Source organism: Mytilus galloprovincialis, chromosome 7, assembly GCF_965363235.1.
Source record: "Mytilus galloprovincialis chromosome 7, xbMytGall1.hap1.1, whole genome shotgun sequence".
Taxonomy (NCBI): Eukaryota; Metazoa; Mollusca; class Bivalvia; order Mytilida; family Mytilidae; genus Mytilus; species Mytilus galloprovincialis.
In genome coordinates this window covers 17,839,525-17,866,810 of record NC_134844.1, presented here as the reverse complement: position 1 = coordinate 17,866,810, position 27,286 = coordinate 17,839,525, and the positions used below count along the sequence as shown (strand labels likewise).

Genomic DNA, 27,286 nt, shown 5'->3' with positions numbered 1-27,286 from the left:
ATTGGATAAAACACCAAAGATACAAAGATTGTTCATTTTTGATTAACTAATAAATGTATTTTGTTCATGTTCAAGCTGCGAAAACTTTTCATTGATTGCATAAAATAATAATAGCCTTACATCATCAAGCACAAGCCTTTATTTGAAGTGTTTTATATTATGTTACATATATTTATGGCGTACTGAAATAAAAGAAATTAGAAGTGTTTTTTAATGTCACTGGCGTAAAGTTAATTAATTTCTGTTTTATAAGTTTGAAAATAAATCTTTAAAGTATAATGCACATAGCAACTCCTCAAATACACTTTGTGGTACAATTTTTATTCGTTCAAGTACAACAATTACAATACGTAACAAGTTTCAACAAAATGAACTAACTTAAAAGTAGCTTCAGTTTTATAGACTTTTCAAAGTTATACCAAAACGGACATTTTATAGGGTTTGAATACAATGTAAATAGGCACTCCCTATCGCCGAAAGCCAAAGAGTGGCATGATTGTGAACAATGATGAAGATTAAAAAAATATATATATATATCTTTTTCATATCTATGTTCAAATTTGATATCAGACAATTAAGTATTTTACCAAAACATTGTATGTCTAACTGTTTAAAGTTTTAGCAGCATCAAAGATACGTTGTATTATCTTTGCTACGTGTTTATGAATTTCCGCATGACACTCGGTGGTATTTTGAATGTCCATACATTGAGTAATTCCACCTAAACCAGGAAATGACACACCACCATAATAGTTTGCTGTATCAGGGGAATGTAATAAATGTCTGGAAAAAAAAAATGAAATTGGAGTTAGTACAAAACAAGTTTTTAATTTCATCGCGCTATATTAAGAAATTACGATTTGACATATTGAGCTTTCATTGTTTTGTATTTCCTCCAACGAAATTCAAGAAAGCGAGACCGAACGATCATACATTCTGTTGTCTTATCAGAATATTTGATACTTGGGACATAACCTTTTTTTAATTTGAGATAAAATCGCAAACAAATTCCTTAAATTCATTTCAGTTTCTTAAATTCTTTATTTTGTCATATTTAAATGAATGGATTTGTTTGCAGGTAACAAAATGCGTTGAACCATAAACGTCAAAATCATTCATTTGCGTAGTGGAATTAGCTATTTGTGGATTCTTATAAATTCTATATATAACTTTTGGACTATTTTCAATCTCGGTCTATTTCTGAAATTTATTCTTACATACTTTTGATTTTTAAATAAAGGCAACAGTAGTATACCGCTGTTCAAAACTCATAAATCCATGGACAAAAAACAAAATCGGGGTAACAAACCAAAACCGAGCGAAACGCATTAAATATAAGAGGAGAACAACGACACAACATCGAAACGCAACACACACAGAAACAGACCAATCATCAGACAAAACACCACGAGAATAACAAATGTAACATGAAAACCAAATACATGAATTTGGGATAGACAAGTACCGTGCCACGTCTTATCTCAATATCTCAAAAATAAGAGAAAACACAAACGACTCAACGTTAAAATGCAACACAAAGAGAAACGAACAATATATAACAATGACCATCTTCCTGACTTGGGACATAACCTTTTTTTAATTTGAGATAAAATCGCAAACAAATTCCTTAAATTCATTTCAGTTTCTTAAATTCTTTATTTTGTCATATTTAAATGAATGGATTAACCCTGTATGCTAACATTGCATATCTGAAATTTTTAAAATTGTTTGTATGTACATTGAACGACAAATATATGTGACGTATAAAATTTTCTGACGTCAGACACGCAAATCAATGAATGTGTTTGTAGATAGATGTTTTTGTGTTCTGTTAAATTGTTCCTTTTAAAATTGTTACACGATGATGACTGCTGTTGCCACATTTTGACTATTTTATTTATTGTGTCTGTTTAGTTAACGCATCATTGTAAATATAACGGAATTTGATGAGACTGTCATCGAAGTGAGAGGGTTAGCGCTATAAAACCAGGTTTAATCCACCATTTTCTACAATTGAAAATGCCTGTACCAAGTTAGAAATATGACAGTTCTTGTTCATTCGTTTTTGATGCGTTTTGTATTTTAATTTTGCCATGTGATTATGGACTTTCCGAATTGATTTTCCTCTAAGTTCAGTATTTTTGTGATCACATACTACCAGGATCTACATTATTTTATAAACATCTTAGGAATGATAAGTTTCGTAGACAGAAGCTTTCTCAGTATAGACAAATTGCATCTAAAACAAAATGATTTTTTGTTTATTGATAAGGAATACATGGATTTAGTGTTTGGTTGTCAATAAACGTTATGAAAAAAGTACAATCACAAAAATTCTGAACTCTGAGGAAAATTCAAAACGGAAATTCCCTAATCAAATGGCAAAATTAAAGGATAACAGCAATAATTGCAGACGAGACACAGTGTTCCGCGGAACCTTTTCGAATTATACCTAAACAACAAGCCATTTTGTGTATATTTTATTGAAAGAATTATCTTTATACATGCTGGTTACATTTTTGTTTGTTTTTTTGAAACAAGATTTGATTTGTCTTACTTTGTCTTCGTACAACCTTTTAAAGTTAGTTGTTTCGCTGCTCTTCAGTTTCGTTATGGATTTGAGCGCCACTCGACAAGTCTGATGCAGACATAACACGAGTTTTTTGTGTGGTTTCGTTTTCATATTTCGTGTCTTTGACGAGTTTGTCATTTAATGCTTGAATTATGACAACTCAGCATGCATGTCAAATGTGTTTATACTACTTGTAATACGATATGACAATTAATAGCGAAATTGTATTCAATAAACCTCTATTATTATTGTATTTAATATTTATACCATCGTGTCTTATCTGAAATTAACATCTGAGTTTAGTTATCGCGAACACTAAAATAAACATATAAATTTTATTAATATTCGTTTGTTTCTCTTTTTTGAAATCCCTAGGGATAAATGAAATCTAAAATCCGTAGGATTCACTAATATTTATTTCATTTCAGATTGTTTATCGATATTATTCGGGTAATTTTTTTTCTCTTTGATTTACTTACTTGTACATTGAATTTCCTGGCAATCCTTCATCAATCAAAAAAGTACGTTCTAACCATAACAACTTGTCATTAACTTGTCTAGCGTACAAAGGACTGTGAAAAATTAAAAACAAATTCTAATGTAAGGTGCATAAAAATGATACATTGTATTTGTAAAATAATCGATTAAATAGACCATCGAGAAGTAGGATGCATACAAGTAGATGACGTCATACACAAATTGGCTTACCATATGGCATTGGCATATCGTATTTAAGTACGAAGAACAGCTAGAATAAAGGCAATTTGAAACACTTCGTATGCAATAAAAAATTTTTCATTAACATGCTTTGAGTTTAACTTATTTTTTTTTAAAATATCATCTTAGTTGCACAGAATTAAAATTACTATTCTGTAGTATCAAACTTGATCTCAGTTTCGTGTTGCTCCATCTTCAGTTTCTGTCTAGTCTTTATTTTGTGACTACTGTCTATTGTTCGTTCATTTTTAGATAATGTCTCTAACTTGTGGTGTTTGATTCCCTCTTGGTATTATCTCTTCTGTTTTCTTTTCATTTGCATTTTTGTGCGTCAGAAATTATAAATACGGTTCACTTTTCTCTTCTGAAAGTGTGAGCTCTGACTGTGATATAGTTTGCTGTGGATTTATGAAAATATTGTATTGCTAAGTGACCTTTTACATTCACCTACGCTCCGTTCTTGTCTGAAACAAGTTGGATGTGCATTTCTCCCCAGCTTTGAACTACATGGCTTTTAATGCTAAAACTGCAAACGTTTTTGTACCAAATCACAAAAAACTGCTGAATTAAATAAAATCTGACATTTGCATAACGATATTTTTTGCTAATATATTGCTTATATGTTCCCTCCAACCTCCTTACCTCTTTTTCAATTCTTATTCAAATATATAGAGTAAAGAACTTACTCATCATTGTCATTGTGTATTGCTGCGATGATAGATTTTAAACGAGCAGCTGATTCATGAAAGGCGTTTACAGATTTATGTATCCACTCTGCAAAAAAAAAATTAAAAAAAACTCTATGGTATTTGTACAGCAGATGTACAGAGACGTGCAAAAAGTATTCGGTCACAATGGCGTCGTGTTTATTTTTGTACAGGTGTCTGACTTTTAAATGGCCTTGCCCCACGTCAATCACGTCACTGAGTATTACTATACTAGTCTTTTAGCGTTGTGCATCACATATTGGGCTACCGTCATGTGACGTTTGTTGTCGTCTGCCATTGTAGTTTCGTTAAAACAAATAATTTAACAAGATGGGTAGAAAAGGTCAGGAACTGTCAACAGATGTCAAAACATGATTATGGAAATGTTCCAGAATGGATTTTCTCGCCAAAAAATCGCTGACATACTTAGAATTCCTAAGCCAACAGTTATTGACAATGTTCGAAAAATTTTAGACACGGGTTCTGTGGAGAATAAACCCAAAAGTGGCCGACCATTGTTTGTAAAACCACGCGACTACCGCAAGCTTGAACGCATTGTAAAGACAAGTCGAAGGAGCTCTTTATGTGACATAACAAACAAGTTTAATGAGGCAAATTGTGTTCCCGTGTCTAAACGTACCATCCAGCACCATTTACATAAACAAGGGGTTTCACAGGTGTGTAAATAAGAAAAAAAAAAGTGATCCGGGAAGTCAATCGGAAAAAAAGACTTGCATGGTGCGGAGAAAAAAGGAGATGGACGGTTAACAACAACTGGAAAAAGGTTATTTTCTCTGATGAAAGTAAAATCATGATTAGACATGATGAACGTGTGTACGTATGGCGAAAAAGAGACGAGGGGTGGAGACCGGACCTTGTGCAACCGCGGACTTCACAAACTAAATATCAAGTCATGATTTGGGGTTGTATTTGCTGGAATGGCGTCGGTACACTTACTACTGTAGAAGGCAATATTAATACTGTCAAATATCAAGAAATACTTGATGAACATCTGTGGCCAGTGATAGCTCGACATTTTCCGAGAGGAAATTATTTATTCCAGGATGACAACGCCCCTGTCCATCGTGCACGGTCCACCAAGAGTTTGTAGCTCGGAACGGAATAACCGGTATGAGCTGGCCTGCACAGTCCCCCGACTTGAATATAATCGAAAACGTTTGGTTACATGTAAAAAGACTTCAAACACGTACTGGGATGATTAAATCTAAAAATGAATTATTCAAAGAAATCCACCGTATTTGGGTCAGTATTACCCCTGCCTATATTCAGTGTTTATACAAGTCGAGTCCGAAAAGGATATTAAATGTAATCAGGCTAAAAGGACACTTAACAAAGTATTAGAGGTAAGTTTTTATTTTTGTTGTATTTCATTGGTTGATTTATTTACAGTGCAAGCATGAACTTTACAACTTTCGTTTTGAAACGTAAACATGACGCCATTGTGACCGAATACTTTTTGCACGTCTCTGTAGTAATCCTTCATAACCATTATATACTAGCAGAAAACCTAAACAGAGCCACATTTTGCGACTTTAAATTTTCGTAACAGCTCCTACGAATATCAATTGAATCTGTCAATCTATCATAGATATACACTTTAAACATTCAACAAAAAATAAGAAGTAAAATCACAAAAATACTGAACTCCAAGGGAAATTCAAAACTGAAAGTCCTAAATCAAGTGGATCCTTATGAATATGTTTAAGTGATCAATATGAAACAGGTAGTATGCCTGATATAAGGTAGTGCGATGACAAAATTGCCACATAGAGTAACGTAATTGTCAGTTTGTTTTCGAATTATACTTTGGAATATCCCTTCTGTATATTTTACCTGTTTTACTATAATCATTCTTAATAAATAAAAAAAAAAACAACAAAACATGAAAGACAAAGTTTTTCTAAATTGGTCACAGCATGTCAATGGTTCGCGAATTAATATATTTTACCTGTTTTACTATTATTCTTAATAAGTAAAAAACAAAACATGAAAGACAAAGTCTTTTTTAAATTGGTGACGATGTGTCATTGGTTCGCGAATTAAGGAATTCAGGCTCTTTGCTTCAATAGTTGGCACTGCAATCAATGTTATGACGGTCGCCGAAGAAGTTTCAATGACGACGTGAAGCCAATGTAGTAGAACAGATATATAGGATCACATTTATATACATTTGAAATAACTCAAAGGAACAACTTCAAGTGAACGAAGTTGCCTGGCACAGCTTTTTATTAATATTTTTTATGATATTTGATAGAAAGTTGTATGGTTTTTATTTATCAATATGTTTTTAAAACTGACACGATTCTACAATAGAAACATAATGTGGCATCACTAATAGAACTTGACAAAACAAAACAAACATTAAGGTTAACTAATATCTCTAATACCTTCCATCTTTGGTCCAATTACTTGTCCATAATGGTTCAATAACTCTTCCACTCCGTTGGAAATATATTCAGTATATCTATCAATGTCAAAGGGAATGATTCGGGAATCTGCTATGTTCCTAATACTCTCAGATATAATTGACGTCATCGTTTTTGAAAACTTCAGTTCTGGATCGATCATTTTAAATGCATGATAGTTCTCATAACGGGTATGATAAAGTGGTGTTGATGTAGAACCCCATATATCTTTCTGAAACATATTACATGTCTGAAGGAGGATAAAGATCAAAAAGGAAAAATATAAAACGGATAGTATAGACGAAAATTAAATTGTCAATGCCCGTAAGATGGGAATCGGTTATTCAATATTTCATCAGTCACGTTAAAAAAGGAGGATAATGAAAAGGCAGTTAAAGTCGGCATCAATATAAAACAGAAACGCTATGTAAAAAAAGATAGTAGAAAACGGATGACCAATTGTCACAAAACAGTACTTCGTCGATTAAAAAAATGATCGAACCCATACTAAATCCCATGGAAAATTTGAGTGTTTCGGGATGTAAGAAGGATTTGTTCCGCTTTTTGGCACCATCTTATTGATTATGACAAATACGAAACCGTTTATAAGTCGAGGAAAGATATTGGCATGTTGAAACACGAATTAGACTATTTACCGGATTTGTTATCACATAAGCAACACGACGGGTGCCGCATGTGGAGCAGGATCTGCTTACCCTTCCGGAGCACCTGAGATCACCCCTAGTTTTTTGGTGGGGTTCGTGTTGTTTATTCTTTAGTTTTCTATGTTGTGTCGTGTGTGCTGTTGTTTGTTTGTCATTTTCATTTTTATTCATGGCGTTGTCAGTTTGTTTTAGATTTATGAGTTTGACTGTCCCTTTGGTATCTTTCGTCCCTCTTTTAATTTGACGATACGATAAAAATGTCATCTTTAAGCCAATAAAATTCAAGAGAATAAAATACTCAGAAAATATCATAATGAATACTACTTCCGTTGGTTGATAACGTTTGATTGTGTCAGGTCTATGGACTCCCTTTTTTAGGTTTACCTTGAATACGGTATTTGTGTTATAATTTTTTTCAAACTATGTTAGTTTAAACAATATGTATTCAGATAAATCAACATTAAACGATAATATACGTTGAAATAATATTAAGGATTCAAAAACAAGCAATTTGCCTTTACAAATCGGTCTCCTTTACAATACACTTATTGAACAATACATAAATATTAATACTGGCATGCTCTGTAATAAATATATGAATATGAAAAAGGTGAAAAAAAGAAGAGAAAAATAAAATAAAAATAATAATAAATAAACATGAATTATTGTAATGTATACAGTGTGAAATGCTTGGGTTTCTATTGAGTGATGAAGCATTAACATCAAGGGTTAAAACGTTTGCTTTTAATAATATATTTTGCACCAAACTAAATAAAATACTATTTTGCTCATCTGAGAGTACCGTTGATCCAAAAAGCAAAGTTTTTGTGTTTATTTGGACAGGAAGAACTGAAATAGAATCTAATAGTTCATGTCTTAAATTAGTGTATATAGGACAAGATAACAGGAAGTGAGTATTTGTTTCTACATCACCACAACGATGATTTGGAGAGTCTACTAAATTACGAACGAAAAGGTCAGAATTCAATGAACTTGAATCCATTCTTAAGCGCACATGAAGAATTTGACCAAAACGATGTCCTATATAATAATACGTTGGGACCTTACTATTTTGGTTACTAATTTGTTTTTTTAATAATGATAGAGATTCACATTTTCTTATGTTTAAGTTAAGAGTGTTCCATAGTTTGGTGGTTGCAGGGATGAAATATTCAGAATATAAACGGGTCCGTGTGTTGACTTGTGTAATATTATTTCTTTCTTGTATTATGATCATGCCTACTTCCTACTGAATCAGGCAAATATGGAGTTTTATTTTTTAAAATTTTGTGATAATGAATTAGTCTATGATTGCGTCGTCTTTCAGATAATTTTTCCCATCGAGTTTCAACATATTAATTGTTTATACTGGTAAGTTTAGTACCCCCCCCCCCGTGATGATACGCGCTGCGTCAAGCTGAATATTTTCAAGTTTAGCAATCAAATTATAATTTTGGGAGTCCCAAACGACATCGGCATATTCAATAATTGGGCGAACAAATGATATGTAAACTTTTTCCAGTGAAAATCTATCAAGAAATTTTTTTTATTTTTCTCATTATATTTATTCTTTTGTAAGATTTAGAAACCATATATTCAATATTGTCGTTCCAGGATCCGTTGTTAGAAAAAAAGACACCTATATGTTTGTGTTTACTTACTGTTTGTAGCTCTTGGGTATTAATATTTAATGGAGGATGAAAGGGTCTATTTATTTTTTTTGAAATTATCATACCTTTAGTTTTTTGGGCATTAAAATTCACAAGCCATTTTTTTTTACCAATTATAAATCTTATCTAGATCGTCATTTAAAATTGTAGCTGTTTCTGTTGGATTGTCAACCATAATATAATGAAGTGTCATCTGCGAATAGCTTAATTTGAGCTTGAATGTCTTTAACTATGTTATGACTGGGTATATAATAAAATTGATAAGAGAACGTATAAGATACATACCAAATACGAATACTTTGGGTACATAGATGGTATCCCAAGTCCTGCGAGGAAAGGAACGTGATCACTTCCACCACCCATTTTGTACACTCTTTAAATAACAAAAAAATAAAAAAAAAATAAACAAACAACAAAACTCTTAAGTCAAATTTAAGAAAAACATGACTGTACACTTCCGTAACTTTGTTTTGAGATAGTTAATGGTTTGGAAATTTTTGGTATTGTTATCCAAAAAATAAAAATAAAATGGAATGCGGTAGAGAAAGGTATACAATACAAAAGTTGGAAAAGAGCAAACAACACAATAGACAATAGTAACCGAAACAATTTCTGAAAGACAAACAGCAATTTACAATACATTACTCGCACTACACATAGCTAACATAAGGTATATGAAAACAAGGAAAAAGACTGGTACTCCAGATTAAAAGCAAACCACGTAAACAAGGTAAAGTCGACGTGTTGCGCATGACTAATAAACGCTGTTTTTAGTTGCCATTAATGATTTTGTAAGCATTGAAATATAGACCAGATTGTGGCAATGACAAATGGACCATGGAAATTTAATGTATGTCTACATATTTTTATTAAGCCTTTAACATAATAAGGTATTTCTACTTGATTTACATATATCACAATTGAAAACATACTCAATCTCACTGAATCTTGTCATAATTTATGCACAAATGCCTGTGTCAAAATGCCAACACATAATGTTATTGACAACGTATCAAAGACCGTCAAAGAAAGAAGTCACTTCAAGTTATCAATCAGGAAATGGTTACCTGTCAGACTTCACCATCGTTCATTATAGAAGTTTTTTCAGTTGCGTAATCTTCAACTTGAAATATGATAATATTTTTAGGGGTATTTTTTTCTTTCGTCATTTTTATTTGTTTTTGCTTTTTGCGTTCCAGTTCTTTCTATTAATTTGAGTTTTGATATATTTATATCTCGTTAATAAATGAAGAGCCGACAGACAGCAATATCTAAGTTTTTTATCGAACCTTACGAAAAATGAACAAGTTACTAAGAAGTATCGATAGTTATTTGTGCTGTTACAGGTGTAATAACTTTTCCTCTGCCCTAAAATTTGTGTATGACCAAAGATGTGTCTTCTTCTATTTTTTCTTTTACTTTTTGGGTTTGTTGAAAATGGTGTTTAATATTTGTTAGTATTGGGATACATCAGATATTAATAAAACATGATATAAAACGTAAAAACAAATGTATTGGACAAATATATGTGAATGTACAAACCTGAACCTAGGGTGATTTCTCCAAGCTTCATATGCATTATTGTATTTTCCATAAGGGTCGGGTACCTGCGAATGAATAGTGCTACCAATAAACTTCAGTTATGTATGCAATATTTTGACTCTATTAAACATAACTGTACTCTTTGTCGCTTGTTTCATGGTTTCAACTATAGGACATCAAGCTAAATGGGTTAGTTTTTGTAACATTTTGTGTATTATTGCTGTTCATGTACATACATACAGGAAGATTCATTTTGAAAAAAATATCACTAGAAACAATAAACATTCATCAAAACTTGCATTAAGATTAGTCTCAACATATTTTTTGCTGGCTGCTCACACATTTGATAGTTTAAAATACATGTGAAAATGTGAAAAAGGAATAACTTTTGTGCATTTGCAATAAAATATCAGATAGCCTTATTTTGATTCCCTTTGAATCACTTTTAGGTTAGATAAAAATGATTTTAGATAAATGTTTGAAAATTTACCTTATTTGCTGCATCCTCAAACACCTTTTGAAGCAGTGGAACTGTTTTCAAATGAATTGTGTCATTCCCTACACGTTGAAAATATGACATTAAAATTACGTTCGAGTTTTTCAGTACGCAAATTTTTGATATATCGATATATAGTGTTTAATATTTTTAATATGCAATATGTTGTAATGCAATATCATACTTTACGCAACTTTAAAATGGTTGAAAGACAACTTGTGTCAATACCATGGTTGACGATCGGCAATATCCGGCGGTCCTTATATGATTAGCAAAATTCCATACACTATTCAGTGTGGTCTTAGGTAGTATGGAACGAAACGTATTTTATTTTGCGTATCAACACATTATAGATAAGTCTGACAAATAAATTACATCAACAGCCTTAATCTCATATACAGAAACAATACACACATTTACCGATAATACCATATAATTTGGATATTGAAACAAAAAAAGTCAAACCCAAAAGGCAATAAAAAATCAGATGTCGACGAAAAAACAACAATACCACTGGAAAAAGACAAACGGCGAAAAGATCATCTACAAAATACCTGATGGAAAAAAATAACTGAGAACTAGTCCCATTATCTAAAATGCAATTTAAAATTGCAAATGTTTGAATACAACTGTATTCAATTCTGATATAATGATAAATAGGACAATATGCTGACTAGAGACAGAACTATTACAATTAATAAGAACGTTATACTTTATGTGTATTTGTGCCTGAACATTTGTTTTGCATAATGCATGTTTGCACTATAATATGTGCGAACAACACAGTATATTCCAAAAGTTCCAGAGAGTTGAAACTACGGGATATTTACTCCGTCTTCATAAAATGAATTCATCGAACCTGAAACCCTATTAAAATTTGTTCCTAGAATGACTGGTATAATGAAATAGACCGATTCTTAAAGGTATATATCATGTGATTGTTAAAAAGTAATAGCCTGAAAAATAGGACTCTGTGCAAGACAACAAGATTGTAAGATATGAACATGTAAAACTGCCTAATACAAGTTATGGACGAAGAGCACTACCATATATAGTATATGATATTACCTGATACCGCGCTATCTACATTTATATATGATATAGAGTATATATTATCATATACTTAGACTAAATAACATATAAATTTTACCGTATGATAATAGCATTAAATTGACATAAATTCCATATTTTTCGAATTGGTGCTTAGCGGGCTGATATGAAAAGTTTATCACATGCTTCGATTGTTATCACATGCCTTTCCGTAACGTTATCACATGGCATTCCAGTGATACTCGGCAAATTCCGGAAAATACACCTCAATGCTACGTTTTCAGTGAAAAACATTACGAAATAGTGTACAAAACAATTATTTAGATACTGAAAGTATATTGTGTAAAATAATAACAAAAAAAAAAAAAATAAAAATAAAAAAACAAACAAACAAATTATTAAATAAATGCATTCTTTATAAGTTTCAAACATAATTTAGAAAGTTACTTTGAAAAGGTTGACTTTTCCAAACAGTTTTCATTATGTATATTGTTTTGTGTTTTGTTTTTTTTTTGGTTTGTCGAGTCGTCCATATTAAAATTGATTTCTCCTCTGTTGAGGCATATAGTAGAAAGATTTGATATCGAATGTACTAAATTTGGGTCCGACGTCCGTGAACTTTTCAATCTTTGAACTTCTTTTTGTATTTAGAACCACGTAAAAGGATCAATATATGAATCTGTTATTTTTCTCCATTATGAAGCATATGATAAAAAGATCATAACATGTCATTTTTCATATCGCATGTATTATCAGCCCTCGGTCAATATCAGCCCTCGAGCCATGCGGCTCTTGGGCTGATATTGAACCTAGGGCTGATAATACATGCAATATGAAAAATGCCATGTAATAATCTGATATTATTACCTGATACCGCGCTATCTACATTTATATAGGCTACGATATGTAGTATAAAATATTACCTGATACCACGCTATCTACATTTATATAGGCTACGACATAGAGTATAATATTATTACCTGATACCGCGCTATCTACATTTATATAGGCTACGATGTATATTATATATTATTACCTGATACCGCACTATCTACATTTATATAGGCTACGATATAGAGTATATATTATTACCTGATACCGCGCTATCTACATTTAAATAGGCTACGATATATAGTATATAGTATTACCTGATACCGCGCTATCTACATTTATAAAGGCTACGATATAGAGTATATATTATTACCTGATACCGTGCTATCTACATTTATATAGGCTACGATATATAGTATATATTATTACCTGACACCGCGCTATCTACATTTATATAGGCTACAGCTTGGGGTGTCAACCACTTGCTGTTATCCTGTAAAATAGTCCCAATTTTAAATGTTTAATTATGTTGCAATGTAATCAACTATGCAATCATTTATATTTTTTGCGCTGTCATAAAATACAGAGGAGAACAACCAAAGAACATTCAGCGACAGCTTCCAACGTTGTACACTTTTAATGAAAATATTTTGGTAAGTGTTTTGGAATTTATTCAGGGTTACCAGTAATGGTTGCAGTAATGATCATAGTCTTCATGGATACATTATCGTAAATAAAACTAAAAATATAAGTTTAACATTACAATACATGGGAAAATAAAAAAAATAAAAATCGAATGTTGAATACTTTGCTGGAAATCATCTAAACCGTATGTTGACCTTTAGTTGGTTATATCTTCGTCATTTGTTCTCTTCTAGATAGTTTCATATTTGCAATCATACCACATTTTTTACAATTAGAACAAATGGATAGTTTAACAGATACTTAGAACTCTTTGTATATCGATGTAACAAACTTATCTTGATATACAATGTATAAGAACAATACGATGCTACTAGTGGAACAGAAACAGGTTAGCTCTAGAGCTTCAGAACTTATGAATTCTACCACGGTGTATGTTTTGGGCTGTTGTTTGTCTTTTCGTCGTTTTTCCTTTGTTCATTTTGTATCCTTGACTTTTGATGATTTCGATTACTCCATTGGTATTTCTTCTTTCCATTATTTAGTGCATCTAATTATTAAGCGCAGTGCATGCAGAGTTGGAAATATAATATGAATATATTATAAGGTTATAAGGTTATATGAATATATTATAAGGTTATAAGGTTATATGAATATATTATAAGGTTATAAGAACCTCCATCCATTCAAAAGATCCTACTAATCCAAATTCTTCGGCATCCCAACTACAAAACAACACCGACCGTCGTGGTCTCCATCCTATCAATAAATACAATACCAATTAACTGTCAATCACTAATAAATATGGTAGTATTGCAGACTGTATACAGCATATTATCGTAAATGAGAAATTATAGCAAATGTACCCAGAAACTGCGAATACACAAGGAAAGCAATTATATATACTGTTTACGATATTTAGAGATTTTAATTTGTGAAGAACTTTTGTGCATATTATGCTTTTTCATTATATACCTTTTCATAACTATGCTTATTCATCATAAGCAGCAACCTATGTCGATATGAAGTAATATTTATTGATTCGTTAACTTCACTTTCTCACTGTTGTATTGTGTTGTAAATCAAAAGAAGAGACGAAACCAATTTGTTGTAACGTGCCGGAACAAATAAATAAATTGATCCAGTAAAATTTTGTTGACATCATACGCTAATGCTTTCGTTAATCGTCAGATATTATTTCAATCAAATTTATAATGCTAGCTACCTATTGTAAGAAGTTAATATGTCACATCTTCACATTAAAAGAATGAGATATAACATGGTGTCTTTACGAGATAAATGTCTTTCGAAAATCTGTAACTCGAGTTATTCAGCGCCCTCTATCCACTATTTTTCTCGATCGTAGTGATCGAAATATATATAACGACTGGATTATTCGGGTTAGAAAATCTGAGGAAAATCGATAAAGAGGAGTTTAAAGAGGGAATTGAGGGTTCCAAGTTCAAAAAGTAGCAGTCCATTTGAGTATACCTAGTAGGCAATGTATATTAAAATTTAAAAAAAAAAATATTATAAGAAATGACCTTCTTTCAATAACCGTCCAAGAACCCTGGCTGTTTCCATCATAACTATGGTACCCGATATAGGATCTATTGAACCGTAAACCCAGGCATCTCGGTGGTTACCGACCATCACATATCTATCTGTAAGTAAAGCACAACAACAATACTACTATCTTAGTTTATAAAATGACACTAAAATAATAAACAACTTTCTTTAACGACAGAGGTGATCAAAGGTCAATTTGTTGACTATTCCATTTTTCTACTACGTAGTTGAAAAAAGGATTTAGTGTATACTGTATATAAAATATTATCTAGCGTACTAAATTATAATCCTGGTACTTTTGATAAATATTTATACCACTGGGTCGATGCCACTGCTGGTGGACGCTTCGTCCCCGAGGGTATCACCAGCCTACTAGTCAGCACTTCGGTATTGACAGGAATATCAATTATGTGGTCATTTTTATAAATTTCCTGTTAACAAAACTTTGAATTTTTTGAAAAAACTAAGGATTTTCTTGTCCCAGGAATAGATTACCTTAGCCGTATTTGGCACAACTTTTTAGAATTTTGGATCCTCAATGCTCTTCAAATTTGAACTTGTTTGGCTTTATAACTATTTTGATATAAGCGTCACTGATGAGTCTTATGTAGACGAAACGCGCGTCTGGCGTACTAAATTATAATCCTGGTACTTTTGATAAATATTAGTATCTCCATCAACACTTAGGGTTTTAATCAACAGTATTTCGCACATCTCACGTTTTCTGTAACTATGTATTCGATTTAACTTTTCAATTGTTTTAATTCGAGCTGCATTAATGAGTGTTAACGAAACGCTAGTCATTTGAAAATAAACGAGAGACCAGAGGGACAGTCAAACTCACAAATCGTCAATAAACTGACAACGCCATGGCTAAAAATGAAAAAGACAAACAGACAAACAATAGTACACATAACAACATAACACAACATAGAAAACTAAAGAATAAACAACACGAACCCCACCAAAAACAAGGGGTGATCTCATGTGCTCCGGAAGGGTAAGCAGATTCTGCTTCACATGTGGCACCCGTCATGTTGCTTAGGTAGCACTCCACAGTTAGAAAATAAAATTAAAAATGAGCCACAAAATGTTTTATCATCTCTATTCCTGGCTTTCCAACGCATTAACCTAACTGTTTGTGTTGTACATGTGCATATGTATGTAATCAGTGTCTTCCATAGATTTGATTTTCAAAAGTTAAAAGGGTGAAAAATAATTCCTTTTGTGTGTATCCATGGCAACATTCTGCATTCATTTACCACATAATATTGCAAAACGGGGGGGGGGGGGGGGGGGGGGGGGGCAAGATTATGCAATGTATGTAATTAGATATAGGCTGTTTTCTGTATGACAGTCCGTATTTGTATGTCCATACCATACATTGGTCCGGCAATTATTGTAATGTTTTATTCCAACTTTTTGTCGCACGAACTTTGTGATTAGATTTTACGAAAAAATGAGGCAAAAAAACATCCATTTTTTATTTGATCATTAGGAAGATTAATGTAAACAATTGTTCAAATAAACCCAATACGAAGGCTATTTTAATACGCAGCTATCCAAAAATGAATTTTATTGCACACTAGCTCTTATATTTGAAAAATCCACAGGGCCAAAATGCGAAACTACACACCTAACTGTGGAGTGCTACCTTATGAAATAACAAATCCGGTAAATAGTCTAATTCGGTAGGTCACATTTATGAAAGGGAATGGGACTGTAGTTACGACGTAAGGAACATATCCGATATCATTTGTGAAACGGTTATTCCATAATGGTCAACCAACTCATGATGGCGTCCGTAAAATTTACGAAGAGATGATTTCAACTTTTAACTTTCCCGGTTCTAGTTCACCTTTAATCTTCCCAATAACATTGTAATAAACTCATCATAGATACCAGGATTTATTATTTTTATATTTACGTCAGACGCGCATTTCGTCTACAAAAGACTCACCAGTGACGCTCGAATCCAATAAAGTTTAAAAGGCTAAATAAAGTACGAAGTTGAAGAGCATTGAGGACCAAATTCTTGAAGTTTTGGCTATACAGCTAAGTTAAACTATTCCTGAGGTAGAAAAGCATTAGCATTTCTACCAGGACTTTGTGTTTTGTGTTTTCCTTTGGGTTCGGTACTTTTGTTGTTTCGCTTTTTATTTCCTTTCGAATATAAACGAGAAGCAAAACGATGGTCTGTTTGATTTATTATTGTTATTTTTTTTTATAAGACTACTGTAGCTTAGACCTTCAATATGTATTTGAATTGTCAAACACATGTCCCGAAAAATTGGCTTCATCCCGTATATTGATAGACATTTCATCACATACAATGATAGGCATTTAAATCTGTCAGTATCCTTGGGGATAATACATTTATGATATGGATGTGTGGTTAATTTATTTTTAATTTCAGACTTCAAAACTAGTTTTAAATACTTATGGTTCTAATATTCATTATGATTGACATATCGCCTATTGCTTTTGTTTAATGAAATTATTAGCTTACATGCATATACTTCGACAATATTAAGATGTATTAAATGTACTTACCCGGTTCTAGTTCACCTTTAATCTTCCCAATAACATTATATATACGTCTGTTTTCAAGTTTGTTACTAACTCTAAGATTTATTTTCCTTGAACAATAAAAATACAAATTTAAAAAACGTGAATATATTACAAAATCAAACAGGATTTTGACTGTCCCTTTAAAATGAGTACCATTCACAAATAAAGCATCGAAAACTAAGAGGATAAACTCATTTAGTACAATATAAATCGCCCTGATACCCTCTGAATGACTTAAAAATTCATAATAAATATACTTTATACATTTACATTAAACAACTAATTTTGAAAACACATATTGTTCTAAAAACAAGAAATAATGATATTTTTTTATATGAATTGTGTTGGTGGTATGAAAGACAATTATTGTCTGATGAACGCAAAGAATATCCCCTTTTTTTGTTTTATTGAGATTCAACCAGCTTTTGTTTTATGAGTTGTATTTTCTAAATGGATTCATGAGATATACAAATCGGTCAAAATTACATTCATTATAAACAGTGTAACTGGAAAAGTGTTATCAAATTAGATAGCTTACCTTTTATAAGTTAACCCTGGACCAATTCTGTATGTGATATTAAGGCCACCTTTCCATTCGTCTGCTACTTGCTCACCAGTCATCAGACTATAACATAGCATTGAAATTATTACATATAGAGGAAATTATATACATTTTTAATGTTTTACTGACCCTTACATTATATTGTGCGCATTGAAATCTCAGGTATATCTACAGTTGTTACTCAAAGCATACGAAACTGGGAATAGGGATTTGACAATTGCAGAAAGCGCTTTCACTTTTCAAGTCATCACCTTTTAAATCAAAAAGAAGTTTTTCTATGAAAAAACTCCTGTCAAAATGTGTGTGGAAAGTAGTAATATATACAAGTTCATTCAACTTCAAAATCGGCTACCCATCCTTAGTATCATACCAGAAGAAAATGCATGCGATATGAGCGAGTAAGGAGGTTTGCTACTCTGTTTAAAAATAACAAGCTTTTTAAAAGAGTGTTATAAATTGATAGTATATAAATAAAGAAACCCAAAAAGCAGAAAAAATGGAGGGTCCGTGTGCTTGTTTTTGAGATATAAGCCATCGAAAATTTGGCGGGAAATAATTCTCTCTAGATTTTTCTTACATTTCACATTGGCACCTTTTTTGTTTAAAAAAAAACTATGAAAAAAATAACATGGATTTTATAAGATTTTGAAATATTGCTTTTTGAACTATATGTATTAAAAATATGAAAAAAAGTAGGGGTTAGTGGGCAAAATTTTTGTATGTCAATACATGGATAAAACCAGAGGATTCCGAAAATCTGACAAAAATTAAAAAAATAGTGGGGTAAACTTCCTTAACAAAGGTTTGATATTGTTTTGAATATGTTACGCGTACAGAAAATATTTGAGGGCCATGATTCGAGTAGCAATGACAATTATATTACTTTTTATCATTTTCCAGCACCATTGTATTAGTATTTTGCTTAGTGCATTCGAGAAGAAAAGTAACCGGGTTAAGAAATATCAAACTGATAGCATAACAATAGTGCCATTAGAAATTGATATACAGACATCTTAATTATATGACTGATGCTAAAGAAATCAATGACAACAGAGAATAAAATCAACATTCCAAAAACTAAATGTGATAAAAGACGACAAATCAGTGAAGTCATTTACACCTAATATTTTGGCAAAGATTAAATATAGCACATAATTTTGTCATTAACGCCATTAAATAGTAAACACTTATACCTCAGCAGGCTATACGCATTACTATAACTGATTGGTAAACACGGAATCTTTGGTAGACGAGAATTTAGTTCATGTTCTCTTAATCTGTAAGAATATTCTGTAAATTAAAAACAGTAATTACAAATGACAAACTCAACTTACATGACTTAATTAAAATTCCAAATTAGTTTTATAAAGATTTTTCATTTTTTTCTCTCGATCTGATCAATAACGGCAAGAATGTAGACTTATTTATAAATTTAGATTGACATTATATTTCTGATCTGATAGGTCTCAATATTCACAACTTTCATGTTAGACATTTAAAGCTGATTAAAGGAGACACTGTTGTCAATATTTCAAATCTAGGCAGAAATTGATTAGTCGACGGTAGACATGTAATGTTGATGCAATGAGGTGCTGCTGTCAACGTTTCAAATCTAAGCTGAAATTGATAAGTTGATAGTGAAAACGCAATAATAACTCAGAACAACATAAGAATTATGTATCAATTGAAATATCTACTGTGTAGTAACATTTTAGTTATGTATTAGTTCTATTGTTTACATATAATTTCTTCTAAGGAATAACATAATTTATAGAAATATTATTGAAACACCATTGATCGACTTAATGTGTTGAATGGATCAAATCTGTTTGCTCCATGAATAAAATTAAAACGTTCGCTTTTGTAAATTTTGTTTCTTTTTACGAATAAAATCCACACCAACCTACTCACCATTAGCTGGATATCCAGGTGTACTCTGGTCCCCTTTATTAAGGACAATGTTTCCTCTCTGTGCTCCGTCTGTTGGTAGGAACACTGTATCTGGATATGTTGAATTTGTACCAGAAGGGGCATAATCACCAGGATCTGAGTATAGTATTATACCTACAGCTCCTGCTCCATATGCATTCTCAACCTGTTAGAAAAAGGCTATTGTAAACGAGCGTATGTTAACCTTGACATTGCTTCCATTTTTCCGTCGATTGGTTCCTCTTAGACATTAATCTTACATCTCCCTGGAATCGTGCTAGATATTGAATATAAGATTAACATTGAAATGTCTCGTGCTTAATAACCAGTCACGATATGAAGATTTTTGTTTACAGCAGTCTGTAAATATCTTTCAAACAAGAGCAAAACCATCCAGATACCACGAACGCTAAATAGAGTAAGGCAAGAGAGTGAATATGGTAAGTACTTCCAGCAATACGTGCAACAAAGATTGATTGAGATTCGAACACATGTTAAATAGCAAACACAAGCTTGTGTGCATGCAGTTTACAACTGAGTATACAAAGCAGTGAAATCTGTACAAGTTTTGAAATTGGCTTTACCACGTCTGTATTAAGTAAAGTACTTTTTACAATTCAAATAACCTGGTATCAATCTAATAAGATTTCATTAGGGAATTGTTTATCCTAGGAACCACAAGCAGAAATCGTAGAGTAGAATAACAAGATTTTTATTATGTATTTACCTTATTACCTCGGAAACCTTTTCCATATTTTGCTATTACAATAGTACCGGAAACATTGATGTTCATATCTTTAAGTTTGTGAAAATCTGAATCCCGAGCATAGTTTACAAAAACTAAATCTCCCTGAAACAACATTCAAATACACTAATAGGAATGATTGCATCTTAAATTAATAAAAAAAATTGTATGTGGATATCAATGACTATTTTTTTTTTACTTTCTACTAATATTAATAATTATTTGTAAAAGTGCTTTCGTAATTTTTTGTTTAGGCTTTTTGTCAGTGTAAATATTTTCGAAAAAGCGAAGTATTATATTAGCGTTTTTTTTTCACATCCATTTGCGTCCTTCGGCTGCTTTCTACTCTTTGTTCGGCTTGTTATCTCATTGATACATATTAAATCTTTCCATTCTCAATATAATCTTTCTTGTTTCAATACGGCTGTCTTCGTACCAGTATATGCTCTTAAGTTTTGGAAAACACTTCTAAACAAATTGTCACATACAGCACATTGCACTATTGTTTCCAATATTGAAGACCATATTAAACTACTTTACACATAAATGATTGATTTAACCAGAATTAACGGTGCCTGAACTAAAAACAGCTTATAACAGTTTTTCGGAACGGTTTCTGTTTTTCATTTTCGTTTTGTTCTCTTATTTAGGCTGTTCACTATAATAAAGTTAACGTGTTTGCTGTCTAATGCAATAAGTTCAAATAACAAATGTTTGTGATTACCATAACATTTCCAGATGGTGAGAATGCATTGAATGGTTGTACTTCATCTCCTTCAACAATAGCAACTGTTTTAAATGTTTCTGTACCGTCTTCCTCCATCACAGAAACCTAAAATGAAAAAGTAAAAAAAAAAAAAAAGTTACTTAATTTACGCGAAGTTTCCTTTGATGTTTTATATAACGTAATTGGCTGCTACCTTTACTGTTTTATATTTCTTGTGTCTTGTGCCGAACAGTTTTTGAAATTTATCTGTGCGTTTTGTTATCTCCACGTTTTAAATATTCTTGTACACCAAATATTTCTGGGGGAACTAAAATATACGACTTTATAGAAATACTACATTGAGTAAGCGGAGACATTAATTGTCTAGTTTTCGACGAAAATAGCAAGTTGAATATGATCAAATCAAAAACTATATATGTTTCTACCATTTAACAAAGGAAATACTAAGAGAAAGTATTTGAAGAACTTAATTTCCACTTACATAATTATCAGCAGTTTTGTCAGGGTATGATAAAGTAACATTATATTCTATAATTTCAGACTGCAAGCCATACTGCAGAAACTGTCGATGAACAAAATCACCACTCTCTCTATTGTTCTCTGTCCCAGCTAACCGGGGTTTTCCTGTTAGTATTCTGAAACAATAACGCAAATGTAAATTCATTTGTCTGGTAGAATGTGGATCAATAAACACTATATTATTGCAGATGCAAATATTTGTAACATGTGACTTTGTTTGCCATATACCAACCGTTTCTAGACGATCCGTTGTTTACAATTTTATTTTCCTTCTCAGTTTAAGTGATTTTGAAAGTTTTTATGTATTTGGCTTTTAGATGTTTTGGTCTTCAGCGTGCAGACACTAGTGATTTCATTCTACTATATAGAAAATACACTTGTGGCTAAATGAAAGACATATTTATAGGTGTCATTCTACTTTGTAGATAATACTGTTCTGGCTAATATAGATAGACATATTTATATTATAAAATTGAGAATGGAAATGGGGAATGTGTCAAAGAGACAACAACCCGACCATAGAAAAAAACAACAGCAGAAGGTCACCAACAGGTCTTCAATGTAGCGAAAATTCCCGCACCCGGATGCTTGTTTTGACTTGTTTTGCAGTTATTTTTTTCTGTTGCATATTTGCCATTTTTGCAATTTTTAAAAAAAATAAAATATTGTGTAAACTAGTCGACATTTTTAACGAATAATCATTTTTGACACAAAAGAACAGATGAACTACATCTATTTGCTCTGTATACATTATGTTTACTTTTGTAGAGAATTATTTTTATTGTTTTAGTTGTGCCTTTGTTTATTTCCATCTGCTAAACCGATTTAATATAGTTCGATGCTTTTCTTGACATATTGTTTTGCCCCACTGATCGAGATATAAAGGTTGTGACATCAGTGCTAAAAGTCAAACTACTTTATTCCATATGTTATAAATCAAGAACTGTGTCATAGGTTTTTATAACTCGGGACCCCCTAATTTTTCTTTATATTTTATTATTTGAACATTTTATGGTTTTCTGGGGTTAAGACATCCCTCCCCCTTTTAAAATGATCAGATCCGCGCGCCTGAGTGTTTTGACTTTGTTTGCTGATAATGATAGATCTTGAGTTTTAGTTAAAACATATTTATTTATAGTGGATTGGATAACAAATTATTGCAACTTATATTAATCCCTTTCCATTTTGAGGTCTGCTCGTTTTCGAAATCTACAAGGGTGTCTTTTACGTGCAAGAGATATGGCTCTCTCTCAAGACGGGTTAGCTATTTATCGTCCCCTTCTTGGGGACTATCATCGTTTCTCAAGACCATACTCGCAAATGGTGTCAAAGGAGAGCCGAACATTCGGTCCCTGAAATTTTCTAACCAGAACAAGGATAGAACCAAAAACCTTTGTGTTAGTAGTCCGATGCGCTAACCACTAAACCAAGGCTGTCCTTTTTGCAGATCTTTGGGAGTCTGTGTTAAATTTATTCAACACTATTTGATACAAGTATTTAGAGCACTTTAATTTAAGAGTTCGGAGAAGTGATATAATAAAGAATACATTGTGTACAAATTTAAATAATAATATAACATCTACACACGCTTAAAACACATGCCTTATGCCTATCTCTAGATGCGCCTTCCGCGACTAGGTAACAATACGACTATTGATTTTATATTTTAATATAGCGGTATAGAGCGCTGGACATGAGGCTAAGCGATTGGTGCTGTAGTGTATCAAAGGTGTGAGTTCAAATCCCGCTGAGGGACGGACACAAATTTGCTACCAGAAAAATATAATTTTAAATTTGTTGGGTGCAATTTCAGACTTATATATGTATATATGCATATTGGTACCGTTAATGTTGTCGATGTTAAAATAGTATGTTTTTTTACGTTTTTTTGGTTTTTTTTTAGTTTGTTTTTGTTTTGTTTTGTTTTGTTGTTTTTTGTGTGTGTTTGTCTCGTAAACGTGTCCTTCTATTAAAATCAAAGAATAGGTGTTACTTGTATAGCTCTGACAAACTAAAACAACATACCTTAAATTACTGTCTATCTGTCCTGTATCTATGGTATCAAATAACTTTTGTGTCATACTATTGTCCCCGTCTCGATTGAGTTTGTCTAGTAATTTTGTCCTAGAATCCGGCTGAAACACAATTGTTCGGGAAAAATACCCTATCAAAACGCCAATTATAAACGCTAACAAGATTAACAAGGCTGTCCATATAACTTTCTTATATTCTCTGGAAGTCATCTTTACTTTCACGTGCGTTTACAAATAAACTTCACCACTCAAAGTGTTGTATATAATCAACAGTTTGTTAATTACATATTATAACAGTGTGCATGCTATAAGTATGAGGCCCGGCAAGGGAATGTGTGTAAATGAATTGCTTTGCTTCTAGTTTTGTATCATAAAAAATACGAAATGACATTAATGTGGCTACATATTATAAAAGGAGCACTAATTTCATTCATGTATGGCTCAAAAGACGATTGTCTACATAAATTAAGGATAAAAGTTTGGAACGCCATGATTTTGTTTTCTTATTTTCAATTGTCAAATGATACAATATGTAACACATTTATAAGCACATAATATCTGAGTCCTATATGAATTACAATTATATAGGATAAAAATGATCCACTGAAAACGAAAATGTATTTTCAACAAGTTTTATATATACATGAATCTTAGTTAAATTTTTTTTTCTTGTATTTAAACTGTTGCATATCGAGAGCTTTCTAGATACTAATTTGAGTATGCAAACTGACTTTCAACTGTGTCAATAGCGGTAACAAATAAACGACCTTAAAGTATTAACAGAAAAATGACAAAAAACGTTACATTGTATTTAACTGAGGAGTTTTTTTTTTTGCTTACAATTAAATTACGAGACTTTATATTACTAAGTTTGTAAATGATTTTTAGGCGGATAAAATAGATGTACAATAAAGTTTACCAAATTACCTTTATTATTCATAATTCTGAAAATGCACATATAATAATGTTAATGTAGAAAGTGACACCATTAGTGACGTACAGAGCTATCTATACTATTAAACGAGAAAACCTCATTTTGTGTGTCGCTTCTCTTCCTTCCACAATAAATCAATCATCATGCCTCTGTGTCCTATAGGTAACACAAATTGTCGCATTTGTCATCCATTCTTATGATTATTCAGATTGAGTTATTTTGGGAGAAAAACGACAAAAAGGAGTCCGGATATGATTCCGTCATAAGACTGACTTTTAGTCATAGATATGATTTCCGGTTTGAAACATGCACAAATACAACCAATCGTATGATAGTTAACACAAATGAAAAATAAATAAGCCAATCAGAGCGTTCTCCATATAATGGTGTTTAGATCGCAAGAAACACAACTATTATACCTCCTTATAGAGGACAATTATTTTTCGCTTTTATCTAAATGTAAACCACGATTATACTACTTTAATATATAGATACTCTCTGTATTCTGACTACTGTTTTCTTTGAAATGTTTACTATTTAAGGGGTCATACCAGTTGCATATATATTAAAATAAGTAAAACATGTGACACAAGTACAACCAATCGTATGATAGATAACAAAAATGAAAAATAAATAAGCCATTTAGAGCGTTCTCCATATCATGGTGTTTAGATCGCAAAAATCACAACTATTCTACCTCCTTAGAGAGGACAATTATTTTTCGCGTTTCATACATATAATGGTGTTTGAATTGCAAGAAGCACAACTAATCTATCTCCTTAGAGAGGACAATTATTTTTCGCGTTTATCTACATGTAAACTACGATTATACTACTTTAACATATAGAGACTCTCTGTATTCTGTCGGGGACTTTCTATATGGTAGTATAGAAAGTCCCCGATTCCGTCTACTGTTTTCTTTAAATGTTTACTATTTAAGGGATCATACCACTTGCATGTATATTAAAGTATGCAAAACATGCTCAACTTCATCTAAAACTACCTCGACCAAAAACTTTAACCTGAAGCGTGACAGACGGACGGACGACCGAACGCACGGATGCACAGACTAGAAATTATAATGCTCATAAATGGGGCAAAAAAAATTTTGTTGAAAGGGAAAATAGTGATTTGGCAAAAATGAAAGTAAGGTAGAGATTAGAGGGAGGCAGGACCTTTTTCGGGGCGTCGGGATCGGGTGTTTTTAAGCTCGGGATTTGGGGATTGATCCTTACGGGATCAGGGAATATATTTTCGATTTGATATGGATATGAATTTCTTTAAGACACTATGTTTCAAATTACTTTTAACATCATGTAACTCTAGTGGTCTTTCGGACCCACATTGGAGATGTATTGATTTCTCTTAAATTAATAATAAGGATAACAGCTGGGAATTGTTTAATGAAAAGATCAGAATGAATAATAAAACTAAATAATTCAAAATGAAAGAAGGCGAAGAATCACATTGCAGGAAGATTTTTTTCTGTGCGTCATGCAAAATCTGATTCACCACTTGCTTTCTTTTCGAACAGATTACAAACTATGACTCCAAAGAGTCTGTATCGCTCACATAGGTCTATGCGCATACTGAACCATGTTGATTAGAATAAAACTGATAAAAAACCGAACTTTTTTTTGTTATCTTTTATGGTTGATATTTTTTCTGTGTACAGTTTCTTTCTACCTTCTTTAGCCAAATCCACACATTATCATAATTATAAGGGTAATTACTGCAACATAGAGTCAACTTAAATATCGGTAGTATAAATATTAGAATATCTTATCTTGTTGATCATTTTTTGTAGACTGTTTAAATATTGGTAAAAATGGTCATTAAAGAGCAAGAACTTCAACTGGGAGTCGACTACCAATTTTGGCTATGATGTTTTATTGGTGTATCTAGTTTTACCGTTCATATTTGATTTTTGAAGTGGCTATATAGCTATGATAGATTTCATGAAAAGATACAGATTACTAAAAATGAGCAAAACTGATTGATAATTTTGTCTAAGATGCAGGATATTTTTTAATGAGTTGTTACTAGTTTAGAACTAGCTGTCAGTGACTGCAAGTAAATTTAAATCTGTTATGTGTCTTTCAGTTGTTGGGATGTATAAGTACCCAACCACGTCTACTCTGTGTTTTTGTTAGATATATTTCTAATAGTATCCATCTGATGAGGTAAGCTTTTTTCTACTTTTCACCCTTTCATGTGCCTGTCCCAAGTCAGGAGCCTGTAATTCAGTGGCTGTCGTTTGTTAATGTTAAATATTTGTTTTTCGTTAATTTTTTTCTACATAAATTACGCCGTTAGTTTTCTCTGTTGAGTTGTTTTACATTTGTCATTTTTATAGCTGACTATGCGGTATGGGCGTTG

The 27,286-nt window shown here is 32.0% G+C and overlaps 1 protein-coding gene across 1 annotated transcript; it reads right to left on the bottom strand.

The window, feature by feature from the left end:
* Positions 1–305: 305 nt before the first annotated feature.
* On the bottom strand, positions 306–24,208 carry LOC143082444 (N-acetylated-alpha-linked acidic dipeptidase 2-like). The gene is made up of 18 exons (XM_076258098.1): positions 23,966–24,208; positions 21,903–22,056; positions 21,419–21,526; positions 20,677–20,799; positions 19,932–20,115; positions 19,214–19,310; positions 17,997–18,083; positions 17,441–17,526; positions 14,863–14,982; positions 13,995–14,077; positions 13,106–13,169; positions 10,790–10,857; positions 10,300–10,364; positions 9,043–9,130; positions 6,405–6,654; positions 3,976–4,063; positions 3,052–3,144; positions 306–783 (listed from the first exon to the last, which is right to left on the bottom strand). The coding sequence occupies exons 1-18, from the start codon at positions 24,181–24,183 to the stop codon at positions 603–605; spliced, it is 2,157 nt and encodes a 718-aa protein (XP_076114213.1). The 5' UTR covers positions 24,184–24,208; the 3' UTR covers positions 306–602.
* Positions 24,209–27,286: the final 3,078 nt, after the last annotated feature.